The sequence below is a fragment of the Sus scrofa genome, chromosome 6 (genome assembly GCF_054392235.1).
Source record: "Sus scrofa isolate SSC_HxYL_T2T_F1_AM1 chromosome 6, Sscrofa_HxYL_maternal_Yorkshire_Landrace_v2.0, whole genome shotgun sequence".
In the NCBI taxonomy this organism is placed as follows: Eukaryota; Metazoa; Chordata; class Mammalia; order Artiodactyla; family Suidae; genus Sus; species Sus scrofa.
Window position 1 is genome coordinate 8029340 of NC_139388.1, and position 15628 is coordinate 8044967.

The 15628-nt window shown below is 45.6% G+C and overlaps 1 protein-coding gene across 1 annotated transcript; it reads right to left on the minus strand.

The window, feature by feature from the left end:
- Nucleotides 1-746: 746 nt before the first annotated feature.
- On the minus strand, nt 747-14324 carry ATMIN (ATM interactor). Its single transcript, XM_021097045.2, has 4 exons — nt 13936-14324; nt 6328-6453; nt 5121-5320; nt 747-4459 (listed from the first exon to the last, which is right to left on the minus strand). The coding sequence occupies exons 1-4, from the start codon at nt 14263-14265 to the stop codon at nt 2647-2649; spliced, it is 2469 nt and encodes an 822-aa protein (XP_020952704.1). The 5' UTR covers nt 14266-14324; the 3' UTR covers nt 747-2646.
- Between the last annotated feature and the right edge of the window lie 1304 nt (nt 14325-15628).

Sequence of the window (15628 nt, forward strand, 5' to 3'; positions counted from 1 at the left end):
TTAAGAGCCTTCCGAGGATAAGCTTGAGACACGCTGCTTTACCAGATAGTAAAAGTAAGCGTTCTTCAGAGGAGTCAATGTTAGATAACAAGTTTGGACTAAAACTAAGATAAACATTCTAAAGGCGAGACCATGAAGGATTACATGAAAATATCACCCTGTCATTGACCTCTAGTGATACAACAACTCAAGCCCACGACTAGACTGACACATACATTTCCTTCCAATCAAAAGCAGACTGGAAACTTACTCAGCATCTTTCAGGGTAGGTCTACAAAAACTGTCTGCTTTTATTTCCCTTTCTTTCAAAGGAATCAAACACACTGACTTGGCTTTCCTAAAATTACTGACTGAACAAAGAACTACTCACAGTCTATCCCTCTCATTTTTGCTCTTAGGCCAGAACCACATTACTTACAAAGAGAAAAGACATCCATTATAAAATGGTGACATGTGGACGAACAAAACGAATCCGAGTAATTTTCCCCAAACTTAAATCCTAGGGTGGAAAGTTTTCATCAAAATAAAAACTTTACATCAAAATAGAAGCTTTGGTGATGGAATGTCTTTTCATTTTCTACTAGGAAAACTGTTAGCATATATTCATGAACAAAGGTAAATAATAATGAAAATAACTAGGCATTGTCATTTCATCATGTAACTTTCAGAACATGATCAGTTTATGAAACGTTAAGGCCACAAAGTCAGTCACATTATGAGTATGTTGAAGAATTCGCAAAAATGGGTAGAATTCTCACTTTTTAATCACTGAGTTTCAGCTTTTACAAATAATCTTAGAACAATTCAGGTAACTAAGGTTTGGGGAGACAGTTCTTACTTGTACATGAATATTACATGCTCCATTTTTCTGTAAATAACTCAATAGGCTGGATTAACAAACAATGTCACAGAAACACACAAGAAATTTAAAGCCATAGATCGCTGCGTATCTATTTACAAAAAGCCATCAACAAACATGCATTTCTCCTTTAGCAGGAGAACTTAAATAGATGTTTGAACATTAAGGCAGTGATGATTCTAAAACATAATGAAATTCTAAGTTAAGGCTTTATGTTTGTTTGGAAACCCATATTCGTAGGCAACTGTGACCAAAGCAAGCTTTCATCTACCAGGTTGAGTTCGTCTGTGCAGGAGATGTCACTTATCCAGTACCCACAATTCTTGAGGACAGGAATTAGTAGCAACACCACTGATTTACTTTAACGAATTCTTAGTCCCCTCCTTCGTTTTATTTCTTTTGAGGATTTAGCCTTCAGCAGCGAAGCACATGCCACAGAAGGAACACAGCATTTTTTTTGCGATAAACTTAGAAAAGTTTACAGGCTTCACTGATTTCTACTTGCCTGGAAGTTGGCCAACAATCGAGAACTCAGGATGTCCTAAATAACCCCCCAAAGCAGACCTGATCACACATCCATCTCAAAACACACATGTTCTTGATTACCGAAGCCGTCAGTCTTCACCTCACTTTCTTGGATGGTATTCCCCCCTTGGAACGACAAAATGCAAAACGCCATAGCTTAGACGGCTCTAGACTCTAACTGCTATCCTCAAGGCACAAACACTGTCCTTGCGAGACCAGTGTGTTTCCTCACTCAAGGAAAAAGTGAGAGGTGGATGACAAGATTCACTTTGACACAACTGTCGACTGCACTCCTGCCCTGTCAGGTTCACGCCAAGTACTGAAATTTAGCGGGGAATGTCCTTTTCTCCAGACATTTTTTCCTCTTAACATTTAGAGTGACCACACTCGGAGTCACTGGTCGGCCGACTGTGGGAGGAAGAGGAGGGCGCTCGTAGGGCACACTCCAGTGAGAGCCAACGGGCATGGTCCCGAGGCCCAGCCTTGCCACAGTGCGGTGACGTACTGTCGTTCAGACTAGAAAGATCGCTGTTTATACTAAGTGCTTGCCGCTACTTCCTGAAGCAAATATTTTACAGCGACACCTCCTGTGAGGAAAGTACTATATACGTACAGCGGCATCGGTAACGGTGCATGTAGAGGAAGGATGGCACTGACTAGAGGAAAACTGGCAGGCGCTAAAGACAACTGGAGCTTTCCTTTTGTCTTCAAACTGGGGAAGAGTAAGATGGCACAGCAGATGAAGCTGCAGGCGACACGAGTCTCAAACCATCTAAGCGCTGGTGTTTCAATCTGATGGTGCAGCATCAGATATCTTTAGGTATTACCGTGAAACAGGAATTTCTAACAAGCACTGGCAAAAAATATTTTAGGTGCAATTTAAGTCATACTTTGAACTACAATGTTTTGAAGATTTGAAAAGTTTGTACCCTAGTCCTGGTGAGCTTGGCTTCAGCTGAACAGCTAGATGGGTTTTAAAGGTATGAAATACATTTTTTTTTAAAAGAAGGGAAGACTACACTGAAAGGGCAAATGTAGGCGACACAAAAACAATCATTTTGAGATCAACATCTTACACTTTATAATACTCACAGGTTTTTACACAAATTTCATGTTTACAAGTACAAAAGGCAAAGAACCTCAAAGAATCGAAGTAACTGGATCATCAACTACATTCAGTAGAGTTAATACTGCTGTCCCCCTTCTCCCTCCCTAAAGCCAGAGGGGAGGTGCAAATGCCAGTCCCCACGCCGACTCCACCCTTAGAAGTTGGAGACCGGGTGCAGTTCTGCACACGTCTGGGTTTCTACAGAGCTGAACTGAGATTCCATCGTGTTCCAGGCCAAATCGGCCAGAAGAAAGTCATCCATTGCTGTCTGCGTTTCATTGCTGGTGAAGAATAAGCTCCCCAAAGTCTCAAAGCCAGAATTCATGGTTTGTGTTTCTGCGCTGTTCAACTGCACTTTGCTTTCCAGAGCAGGGATGTTTTTAGCAGCAGAGATTCCTTCAGTCTGGGTCTCTGTGTCAGACGAATCGGTACTCATGGAGAAGCTGGAGTGTTTCAGAATACTTCCCAGAGGCAGATGAGGGCTACTGTCTAAAAAGAAGTTCAAGTCCGTCTGTGTCTGCGTGTCAAACATTTCAAGGCCTAAGAAGTTAGAGTTTCCCCGACAAGTGTAGGACTGGGCAGAGGTGTCTGCCAGCAAGAAGTCAGTTTGGGTCTCTATGTCCAGCGACTCCAAGACTGGCTCAGTGGTCATGGTGCTAAGCTCACTCTCCTCAGTTTGGGTCTGGATATTTGAAGCTGAAAAGAACTCTTCGATATCAAAATCAATTGCAGGATTCTGGGCTGGGCCAGATGGGAGCTGGGTGTCAGGTCCAGTATTTGCGTCAGACAAAAGACCACGATTGTCCAATGTCTGGGCAGGCAGATTACTTGACAGGATGTTTTCTAGGTCGCTTAGTAAATCTATGGTTTGGGTCTGATTATCTGTCATGTTCTGTGAAGGAAGCAAACTATTCTGTGTGCTAAAGTTTATAATTGGTGCAGATTTCTCAATATCTTGACTCAAAATTTTGGGGTGGTTCTGAGGTAACAAACCATGAGTTACAGTCTCTGCTACTAGGCTGCTGCTTATAATATTGTCTGCAGAAACACCATATGATGAATGGACACTCTCAAAAATGTCTCCACACATTACAGCTTGGTCCATCTGTTCTCGAGCATCTGCCGGGCTTTGCATTCCACTGGTTTGAGTTTCTCTGGAGATCCCACCCGGCTGGAAACAGGCCTCTATAAACCCATCAGTCTGAGCAGCTATAGATGAGGTCACCTTAGAACTGGGCAAAAAAGTCTGCGTATGAACACTAATGGGAAGGGAAACTTGAGAGCCAAACGTCAAATCAGTTTGAGAACAAGACGATACAGAGGAATCAGGGCTAGCCCACTGCGGAGAAGGTATAAAGGGTTGTGTGGTGTAAGACAGATCTGTCTGTACGTTGATTGAAGAGATGCTGTTCTTCTGACAGGGGCTCCCTAGTTCTTGTAAAGGGTTCGATGGACTTTTACCCAAGTTCACTTGAACACCTGTGCTAACTGGCTCAACAGCAACAGGATTTACAATTTTTGAAAGAGGGAGGCTCTCCTTGAGAGAGCAGGCCTCTGAATCCAGGCCGAGGATCAGGGTCCCTATGGACAAGGGCAGTAAGTGCACAGCACTGGGGGCAGCGCCCTGCTGATCGACACCCAACACCACAGGCTGGGCTGAGGAGTCTGCCGTAGGCACAAAGACAGGCACAGGAGAAAACTGCATAACGGGGAGTTTTACCAAGGCCACTTTGGGCTTTGGTAAAAGCAACTTCTGAGGATACCTTGGAGGTGGTGTCAGAGTCTGCTTTCTGGCATTAGTGCTGCAAGAGTCTTCGAAAGAAGCCGCCAGCTTTATTTCTGAGGTTTCTAGTTCTTGAGTGTCTGGCCTAGGGGTTGGTTGGTTACGCAGTGATTCAACAGTCTTACTGGACAGCTTCTGGTTGTGCAGGCAGTTTTCCATTTTCCTTTTTTTACTAGGTGGATCCCTGAAAACAGTGACCAAGTAAAAAGGGAAAAACAATTTCAAACTGCAGCTTTCTTCATCAACCCTGGCACTGTATCTTCACTAATTACAAACACTACTGCCCACATCTAAAGCAGAGATTTGCTGGGTCAGATTCAACCCAGCAAAGAGAAATCCCTTCTTTTGTAACTCGGCCCATTTTACAATAGATAGATGTTCAGAAACATGCACACAGGGAAAGAGGAAGCATACCTCTGTTGGGGGTAAAGCTCTAAGTATTAGAACTCAATTTAGATCCGTAAGCATCAGGAAGCCAACAGATTATATAATGCAACTATTATCATTTCTGAAGCAGGAGGCTATTAGTCCAAATATAAACCTGACCTTTCAAATGAAGCATGGCTTCATGATAAAAACTCATCAACAATCTAGTATCTCTCTTAGCAGAAAATGCTGAAAGTTTCTGAAGAACTGAAAACCCGAAAGATTTAACTGGCAATGTTAAGGGACCTTGGAACGGAGGTGGTACAAGAAGAACAAATGGGTCACCTGCGAGTACTGCCATTTCCCAAAGTCCCCGTCCACATGTCACATCTTTTCTCGCCCCACTAACAGTTCTCCAGGTTTCGTTTGAAACTCGTCCCAGAGCTACTGGCTCCTGGGCCGCCATTGCCGCCCTTTACCTGTGTTCTGCAGGGATCTCGTGGCCAGTTCGGTAGATGTGGGACTGCAGTGCAGTTCTGCTGGCATAGGGACAGCCGCACGTGCACTGGAAGGTCTTGCCACAATCCTCTGCGTGTCTTTTCAAGTCCCATTCAGTGCCATATGAATTGCTGCACTTACTACATTTATGCTTCTTTTCAGCATGCATTTTCATAAAGTGCTAGGAAGAATACAAAAAGATGAAAATGAAAAACTGGAACTGCTCAAAGCATTTCAAAATCACCATCAACATGCCAAAATTAACACTGGCTTTACATGATGAAATACAGCAGTTCAAATCAAAAGAAAGTGAAAGCAGGCAGACTGCAATTTATCGTCAGCTTCTTCTCCCTATCACTCTGGCTTAAGGAAAAGTTGAGGAGACTGGGAAACAATCCCCAGTATCCACCATCTAGGTTCTGATCTACAAACCTTGCATGCTTTTCTCAGGATCCCCTTCAGCAAACCCTCAGGGAAGTAGTTCAGCTACCGATGTCCTCCAATCCAGAATCACCTTGTTCCCGACTGGCTGGGTCCCTCCCTCCTTAGACAGACGCTTCTGAAATTTTTTTCCTGCAGCTTCTCACTCCCTGGGTAGAACATCTCCTTTATGCCTTTGCTCCCCGACCTTGAAATCATCCAGATTCACACAGAGATCTGGAAATGCGCATTTTTTTTTTCTTTTCTTTTTAGGGCCATACCCACGGCATATGGAGGTTCCCAGGCTAAGGGTGGAATCGGAACTGCACCTGCTGGCCTACACCCACCCACAGCAACAGTGGATCTGAGCTGTGTCTTCGACCTACACCACAGCTCACGGCAATGCCAGATTCTTAACCCACTGATTGAGGCCAGGGATCGAACCTGCGTCCTCATGGATACTAGCCAGGTTCGTTAACCACTGAGCCACGATGGGACCTCCTGGATATACATATTTTATCCTCCTCTGCTGACCTGCTCTTCTCTTCTTTCTCTCCAAATCCGCTTCTGGACCTCTTCCCCACCGGAACAAGCCACGTCTCCTTCGCTTACACCCCACTCCTTTTCTCCTTTGGGCTGCTGCCCTTACAAGCAGCTTTCTGCTTCATTCTCTAGTTATGATTGGTAATTACCTAGAATACACATTAGGTTTATGACATCTGCATTTCTGCATTTCATTCTCAGACAAGTATACCCAAGATAAGATACCTGTTTTACAAGAGAAAATTGAGAAAACGGTCTGTCAGGGCCTCTAGGGCATCCTTCAATTGGACAACAGTAGAATTTCGGTACAGTTTTCAAATCTTTTCTTATTGTTGGATTCACTATGCCATCCTGCAAAAGAAAAATTACATTAGAAAATTATTACTTTTTTCTTTTTAGGGCCGCATGTGCGGCATATGGAAGTTGCTAGGCTAGGGGTCAAATTGCAGCTGCAAGCTGCCGGCCTACGCCACAGCCACAGTAACGTGGGATCCAAGCCATGTCTGAGACCTACACCGTAGCATGCCAGATCCTTACCCACCGAACGAGGTCAGGGATCAAACTGCATCCTCATGGATATTAGTTGGGTTCTTAACCCTCTACCTCCCTAAACAATTATTTAAAAAAAACCAAACAAACCGAAAAACCAATAGAACAAGCTGGGAGTGACAGCAAGGAACGATGAAAGATGGGCACAAGGGTCCTTTTTAGGATGATGAAAATGTTCTAGGAGTTCCCACTGTGGTGCAACTGGATCGATAGCGTCTCTGCAGCACCAGGACACAGGCCAGGTTTGATCCCTGGCCTGGCACAATGGATTAAAGGACCAGGTGTTGCTGCAGCAATGGTGTAGGTCACAACTGTGGCTTGGATCTGATCCCTGGCCCAGGAACTCCTGGGACGGCCAAAAAAAGAAAAAAAGAAAATGAAAACGTTCTCATTCCTATAACATTCCTCCGTTTAAACTTAAAATCTCTGCCCTTAAAGCCAGCTTCTCCATTTGTAAATGGTACATTTATATCTTCTCGGGCTTAAGACTTGGTATCACCCTTAAAGTCTTCCCTTCCTTTTTATCCCACCCCAATAATTAGTAAAAACCTCTGCTGACTCTGACCTAGGACTTCCTGAGAGAGCACTGTGACTTTCTCTGATGACCACACTGCCCCCTAAAGCACCTAAGCTAGCTGACACAACTTTTACATAGTCGTTTGAATACAGGCACTGTGCTCTGAGCTTCCCAGCCAGGATGCGGCAACACTGGATCCTTAATCCACTGTGCCAGGCTGAGGAATTAACTCTCACAAGCACTCCCAAGATATCCACTGATCTGGCTGTGACACACTGGGAGCTCCGACAGCTCATTTCTTTTGAGTGCTGAGTAATACTCCACTGTCCATATGTTCCACCATTTATTATCCATTTACCCACTGAAGGATATTGTGGTTGCTTTCATGTTTTGGCAATATTTTATTTATTTTATTTTATTTATTTATTTATTTATTTTTATTTATTTATTTTATTTTATTTATTTTATTTATTTCATTTCATTTCATTTCATTTCATTTTATTCTTTACTGCACTCCAGCACATGGAAGTTCTGGGGCCAGGGATCAAGCCCATGCCACAGCAGGAACCTGAACCACAGCAACACTGGCTCCTTAACCCACTGAGCCACCAGGGAACTCCAAGAGTTATTCTTTTAAAATGTCTTCTACCACTTGCCTTTCTTTTTGCACTGCTACAAGCATTAGTTCTCCTGACTCTGTTTGGATTTTGTCAGTAACCTAACTAATTTCTAGAATTTCAATCTCTTTTTTTATTCACACTTTGCCAGATTCACATAGGTATAGCTCTGACCATGTCATTACCTCATTCAGATATTTTCTTTTCTTTTTTTTTTTTTTTTGTTGTCTTTCTCTCTTTTTAGGGCCACACTCGCGGCATATGGAGGTTCCCAGGCTAGGGGTCTAATCGGAGCTATAGCCGATAGCCTACGCTAGAGCCACAGCAACTCGGGATCCGAGCCGCATCTGCCACCTACACCACAGCTCTTGGCAAAGCTGGATCCTTAACCCACTGAGTGAGGCCAGAGATCAAACCTGCATCCTCATGGATGCCAGTCAGGTTCGTTAAGCACTGAGCCACGATGGGAACTCCTCCTGGATGTTTTCAATAGCACCTCAATACAACCAAGTCCAAGTTCCTCTAGCAATTAGGACAAAGTCCTGTACTATATAGCTTCCAACCACCCTTCTTTTCTGTCATTTCTTTGTTATATCTAATGGAACTACTTAAAATTTCCCAAACCTTTTCAAGGAGAGGAATATATATCTTCTGTTGCATTTGGGGATTTTTTTTTTTTTTTTTTTTTTGATTGCACCCAAGGCATGTATAAGTTCCTGGGCAGGGATCGAATCCATGCCACAGCAGTGACAACACCAGATCCTTAACCCAGTGCGCAAGAGAACCCTAGGAGTGTTTTAAAAAGATTAAATGTTCCATAAAAACTTGGGGCATTGGGAGTTCCCGTCGTGGTGCAGTGGTTAACGAATCCGACTAGGAATCATGAGGTTGCGGGTTCGGTCCCTACCCTTGCTCAGTGGGTTAACGATCCGGCGTTGCCGTGAGCTGCGGTGTAGGTTGCTGACGCGGCTCAGATCCCACGTTGCTGTGGCTCTGGCGTAGGCCGGTGGCTACAGCTCCGATTCAACCCCTAGCCTGGGAACCTCCATGTGCCGCGGGAGCGGCCCAAGAAATAGCAAAAAAGACAAAAAACAAACAAACAAAAAAAAACTTGGGGCATTATACTGATTACATTCAAATGAACGTCTAAGTCAAAAGTGTATCATGCACCGGGATGAGACTAACGGCAGCTGTACTGGAATCAATGATCTCCCTGTTGCTCTCATTACAAGGACAACGACAACTTGATACTGTTTGGTTTTCTCCTTTCTGAGGGCCAATTCCTCAGCCCTCGCTAGCACCACCTGAGTTCCTGACCTTCTTCCCATTCTTGTTCAGAGACAATAAACTCTGAGATGAGAACAGAGGAGATAACAGTGATGGCACAATAAAATATGAACTGCAGTAAGAAAGTGATGTTTTCATTCTGAAGTGCTATATATATATACATTCCAGCCTCCAGATGCCACAAGCGCGGCCCTAAAAGGCAAAAAAGAAAAAAAAAAAAAGAAAAAAAAAGAAAAAGGAAAGGATTGTAAGAATCATGGCAGAAAAATAAGGGCATTATAGCTACTCTAGCATCTCTCTGCCTTCATAGAAGAATATCTAAGAAAAGTAGTTCATTTTGTTGTCTTATTGTAAATTTAAAGTATAAGTTTTTGCACCATCTGATCTGTAGAGCAACTTGGAACCTTTCCTTTCCTTAAAAAAAAAAAAAAAAAAAAAATCCTGGCACACCATTAAGAGCAAACCCCTGGACTGAACATAACATAAACCTCACTAAGCCATGTTTTAAAAATGTGTTGCTGGTTTTTAAGGGTCCTCCTGTCCACTATTTTCAAACAATGAGTAATAAAAGACTCTAACAATCAAGCAATGCCCATTTATTCCCACTCTTCTTCTTGCCTGAATCACCAGCTTTTAATTCTCCACGGAGCCTACCTGTAGGCAAGGTTGGACTAGCATGTTTCCAGATTTCCTTACATGATATGGAACACAGGCATAAATCTTAAGAACCCACACAGACCCAAAGGTAGCGTGTACCTTACACGTTACAATTCACCCACTTTTACCTATCATCCTTCAGAAGGATTTGTTAATCATGATGCAACCGACAAGGGCTTAATCTCTAAAATATACAAACAATTTATACAACTCAACAGCAAAAAAACCCCCAACAACCCAATGGAAAAATGGGCAAAAGCCCCGATAGACATTTTTACAAAGAAGATATACACATGGCCAACAGGCACATGAAAAAATGTTCAACATCACTAATTAGAGAAATGCAAATTAAAACTACTATGAGGTACCACCTCACACTGGTCAGAATGGCCATCATTAACAGGTTAACAAATAACAAATGCTGGAGAGGGTGTGGAGAAAAGGGAACCCTCCTACACTGTTGGTGGGAATGTAAATTGGTACAATTACTATGGAAAACAGTATGGAAGTACCTCAAAAAACTAAATAAAGAGCTACCATATGATCTAGCAGTCCCATTCTGGGGCATGTATCCAAACAAAACTTTCCCTGAAAAAGATACATGCACCTGTATGTTCACAGAGGCACTATTCACAATAGCCAAGACATGGAAACAACCTAAATGTCCATCAACAGATGAATGGATAAAGAAGCTGTGGTACATATACGCAATGGAATACTACTCAGCCATAAAAAGAACAAAATAATGCCATCTGCAGCAACATGGTTGGAACTAGAGACTCTCATACTAAGTGAAGCAAGTCAGAAAGAGAAAGACAAATACCATATGATATCACTTATGTCTGGAATCTAATCTACGGCACAAATGAATCTTTCCACAGAAAAGAAACTCATGGACTTGGAGAACAGACCTGTGGTTGCCAAGAGGGAGGGGGAGGGAGTGGGATGGACTGGGAGTCTGGGGTTAATAGATGCAAACTATTGCATTTGGAGTGGATAAGCAATGAGATCCTTCTGTATAGCACAGGGAACTACATCTAGTCACTTATGATGGAACATAATGGAGGATAGTGTGAGAAAAAGAATGTATATGTATGTATGTGTGACTGGGTCACTTTGCTGTACAGTAGAAATTGACAGAACACTGTAAAAGAAGTATAGTGGAAAAAATAAAAATCATTTAAAAAAAAAGAGAAGGATTTGTTAATCATAAAAGGGACTATGTGCCTGAGGGCCAGGTATCTCCCCAAGAAAGATTAAAATAAAGAAGCTTACAGCAACTAATGGGGAAGGGAACAAAAGATTAACATAATCTAGGGAGAGAAAAAACCCTAGGAAAGAAGCTAGAATTATGTAAGTAGCTGTAACCAAGAGAACAAAGGGAAAATCTCCACTGAATATGACGCAGATCTGCCAGGCAGTTATACTCAAGCTTCAGGGCTAGCAGGAGCCCACCTGACTGGTAGTGGAGTCTCTGGTCCAAACACAGATCTCTCTCAAAACCACAGGGTGCTCCCAAGTCAGCTCTCGTCCTTAGGCCTCCTTCTTCCCTCTCCCCACTTCCGATACTTTGAGAACATCAGTGTAAAGAGTAATGTTTGAACCCAAAGGCCTGCTACTGGAGATCCCAACCAAGCGTATGGACTCATGACACTGTGGTAACACTACACAGATATGGCTGTTTTGTCACACAGGTCACCCTCATTAAAAACAACCCCCTTTCCACCAAGACAGCAGATGCTCAGGGGCTGCTGGGCATCATGGTTAGAAAAGCAGAACAGGGCAGGAAAGGGAGCCTGTTTGACAAAGAAAAAACAACAGTTCCGGGCGAGTTTCTTTGATTCCTGTTGAAACAGGTCTCCCAGTGACTGAGGAAGTAAACACAGGGGACTCCATTTTTCAGTTGTTCAATGTTTTCAGTTAAGAAAGGCATCTCGAGTGTACGGTGCTATCTTTAGACAAGAGAAATCTGGAAAAGGGCTGGGACTAGAAGAATGGCTTCACACTGGCTCTAAGCAAGGGAGGATACTGATGCTCCGTCATGCTAAAATCCTAAGTAAAGATCTGACTGTCAAAAAAATTTGTATTTGCCCCAAACAGAGTCATTCTTTTTTTTTTTTTCCTTTTTAGGGCCGAACCCTAGGGGTCGAATTGGACCTACAGCCGCTGGCTTACACCACATCCACAGCAACCTGGGACCTAGCTGTGTCTGCGACCTACACCACAGCTCACAGCAACGCTGGATCTTTAAGCCACTGAGGGAGGCCATGGATCAAACCCGTATCCTCATGATCCTAGTTGGGTTCGTTAACCACTGAGTCACAAAGGGAACTCCCAACATATTCATCCTTCTTAGGCCAATTATATGCTCAGGATTGTTATCTTCAGAATTCCTGAACCTTACATATTTTAAAAACATAATTAGAAATAAACCTGTACTACCAAACTAGTCCCAGCAAGTACATGGTATCTTTATGCTTAACAGATGCTCCACAAAGTTTTGAGAGAGATACAGCTTCTGACAGCAATTCTATAGATAAGAACGACACAAAGTGTTAGTGCTTGTTCGGAGTTCCCTGGTGGCTTAGTGGGTTAAGGATCTGGTGTTGTCACTGCAGTGGTGCGGGTTCGATCCCTGACCTGGTATTTCCACATGCTGCGGGGAAGGCCACACACACACACACACACACACACACACACAAAAAGTGCTTGTTAGAGTGACTGTTGTTCAGGCCAACAGGAAGAGCATCCTGGTTAGACTGGCAACTTCCTCTGTGCTTAGAGATGTCTGCCTTAGTGTCTATTACTGAGGGGTGATACTGAAGGTGGGTGATGGTTGCTATATACGAGCTAAAGTGAAACCACGGATTAGGCTGTAGGATTCCTACAAATACATGGTTCATTCACTCCAGTCAAAATATGGTTAAGAAAAGGAAGTATTTCACGAAAGTTTAGTAGGAAAGAGAAAACAGGAGATTGAAGGCCATTCCCAGAGTCAGTGCACTTGTGTCGTGGAAGAAGCCCCCAAACCGAGGATAATTCCAGCCCTACCAGGAGGGTCTTCCTCAGCTCACCTCTCCAGGTTTGTTTCCTGACTGTGCCCCCTCATCTGCACGTAACAATGTTGTTGCCTCTATACTGGGTTGGTGCTAGAAGAGTACTGCCCTTTATGGCTAACACATCGGCCCTACCTCAGACGATAAACTCGAACGTTCTGCTGTTCCACCTTATCAGAAGCCTGATTCTAAAAAAGTTTCTGAGGAAGACTGACCTGAAGGGCAGAGAGAACACACAACAGGCTAGGTCATTTGAGCTTACTCCCGAATCGATTCCGACCGCCCAAAGCCACAGAGTCACAAGACTGCTTTCAGTGACACGCTTTGGAAGTGTCACTGTCGGCAGAGGAAGACTTCAAGAAGTGGTGGAAGGCAGCTTCCTACTGAAATGACGGGGAAATTACGATTTAATGGGTGGGGCTGGATATCTGGATTTTTAATAAGCTTTCTACAGATGCGCACTAAAGGCTGAAAATCAGCGCCCTAACCGACGTAAGGCGGAAGGGCTGTCCGGACTACTGTCCTGTTATTCTATACCGTGGCCCCTCTTACAGCAGATCCGCGGGAGAAGTTTCCCTTAGGTCTCATGCCTGAGCAAAGCCGATTTCACCGACGCTATCAAGCCTGGGACGCCCGAGCTGAGGGCCAAATCTGCAGCTCCCTGCCAACAACCGGGCAGGACCTAGAGGCCTGAAGGAGGTGTTGTGGGTGTGGTGGAGAGAGCACCGCCTTCGGAAGCCGAGCCCAGGTTTAAACCCCAGCCCTACGCAGGCTGCGTCATCGGTTTCCCATCAATAGGATGGAGGAGCTGCGGGGGCTCACGAGACGGACGTGGGAAAGACCCGGGCCGCCAGGTGCGAGGCCGGGGGTCCCGCCGGTCCGAGCCTGGCAGCCCAGAGCCATGACACAGGGTTTTCCCGGCGCTGCGCCTCCCTGCGTTCTAGCTCCCACTCTCCCTGCCGGGCTCCCTCACCAGTCTGGCCCGTTTTAGGGTCTCGAAGCGCCTTCCGCCGCGGCCGGACCCCCGGCGCGTTCCCGTCCGCGTCCCGCGCCCGCCCTGGGAGTCGGACCCGCGCCCTCGGCCCCGAGCGCCCGAGGCAGGCGCTTGGTCGCGCCAGGCCCCGGGGGGCGCCGTGCGCGGCGGGCTCACCTGCAGGCGGTGGCTCTTGACCAGGTGCATGTTGAGTGCGGGGCTGTTGGGCAGGATCTTACCGCAGCCGCGCACCGTGCACAGGATGTTGGTCCGCACGGCCCGGGACAGCTCGCTCACCGACGGCTGGATGAGCTCCCGCGCCGGCGGCGCCGGACCGGCGGACTGTTGCCTCGCCCCCGCGGGTCGCGGCCGGCTGCCCCTCAGCCGCCCGGGGGGTCCCCATGGGCCCGAGGCGGCGGCGGCTCCCCTTGCGGCCGTCGGGCCGGCCGGGGCGCCCGAGGCCAGAGCCGCGGGCCCGGCCGCCGCCGCCGCCTCAGAGGCCGCCATGGCTCCCGCTCGGCAGCAGTGCCGAGCCTGCAGGCCCCGCCTCCTGCTGCAGCGACTTCCGGTAGGGGGCGGGGCTCCCAGGCTTATTAGCATCCGGCGGGTCCCGGCGGCCGCGGCGCCCCCTCCTGGGGGCGGAGTGCGTGCTTGCGGGAGTCACTGCCAGGTAAGGTGGTCCGGTTGAAAAACCTCGTAGGGGTTCCTGCAAAGAGGTAGAGGGTTTTCTTTCCGTCTTTCTAGAAACATGACCTCGGTCAATAACTGGATAGAATAAAAAGCATTGCGAAGTTCTCCTTGTGGCGCAGCGGGGACGAATCCGACTAGGAAACATGAGGTTGCTGGTTCGATCCCTGGCCTAGCTCAGTGGGTTAAGGATCTGGCGTTGCTCCGAACTGCGGTGTAGGTAGCAGATGCAGCTCGGATCTGGCGTTGCTGTGGTGTATGCAGCAGCTGTAGCTCCGCTTGGACCCTAGCCTGGGAATCTCCATATGCCTAAGGGGGAGAAAAACAGCATTTCCTTTTCAGGATCTTCCCAAAAATTAGAAATAACCCAAATATTCAAAGGCAGGAGACACAAGCGTATGTTAACTACGCTCTGGTTTTACCAGAACTGGGGAATGCACTTTTCATTGACTATCTGATTTTGCCTTTAAAACAGCCACAGCAGGTGTTTTCTTCCATTTGCAGAGTAACTAGCCTGAGGTCACATTAAACAAAGGAAAGGATTGTTATAATTGACAGTTAATCATTTTAACCGCTGAAATTTGATTACTGTTTGGGAGACCATAGCTCAAGACAGGGTTCCAAAACCTAAGTAGGAAGCATGACTAGGTAGAGTAGGAAGCCAGGTGTAGCCAAAAGGGGGGGGGGGAGGTGTGCAGTAAAATGGGATACAGCCTTTCTTTATTATTTTTAAATTTTTATGGTCATGCCTGAGGCATGTGGAAGTTCCCAGGCCAGGGATCGAACTCACACCACAGCAGTGATCCAAGCTGCAGCAGTGACAATGCCAGATCCTTAATCTGCAGAGGCACCAGGGAACTCTACATCCATTGTTTAGAGATGGCAACTGTGGAGTTCCTTGGTGGCACAGCACAGTAAGGATACAGCATTGTCACTTCAGTGGCTCAGGTTGCTACTGTGGTGCAGGTTTGATTTCTGGCCTGGGAACTTCCAGATGCTGAGGGCCCAGCCAAAACAAACAAAAACAAAACAAAACAAAGAGGTGGCATCACTGGACTAATTTTGCAAGATTTCATGTGAAAGCATCCAAATTTTATATATTAGTAGCCCTATTTGCTTTCTATTGCTGCAATAACAAATTACCACAAACTTGGCTTAAAACGACGTAGATTTTGCTACCTTA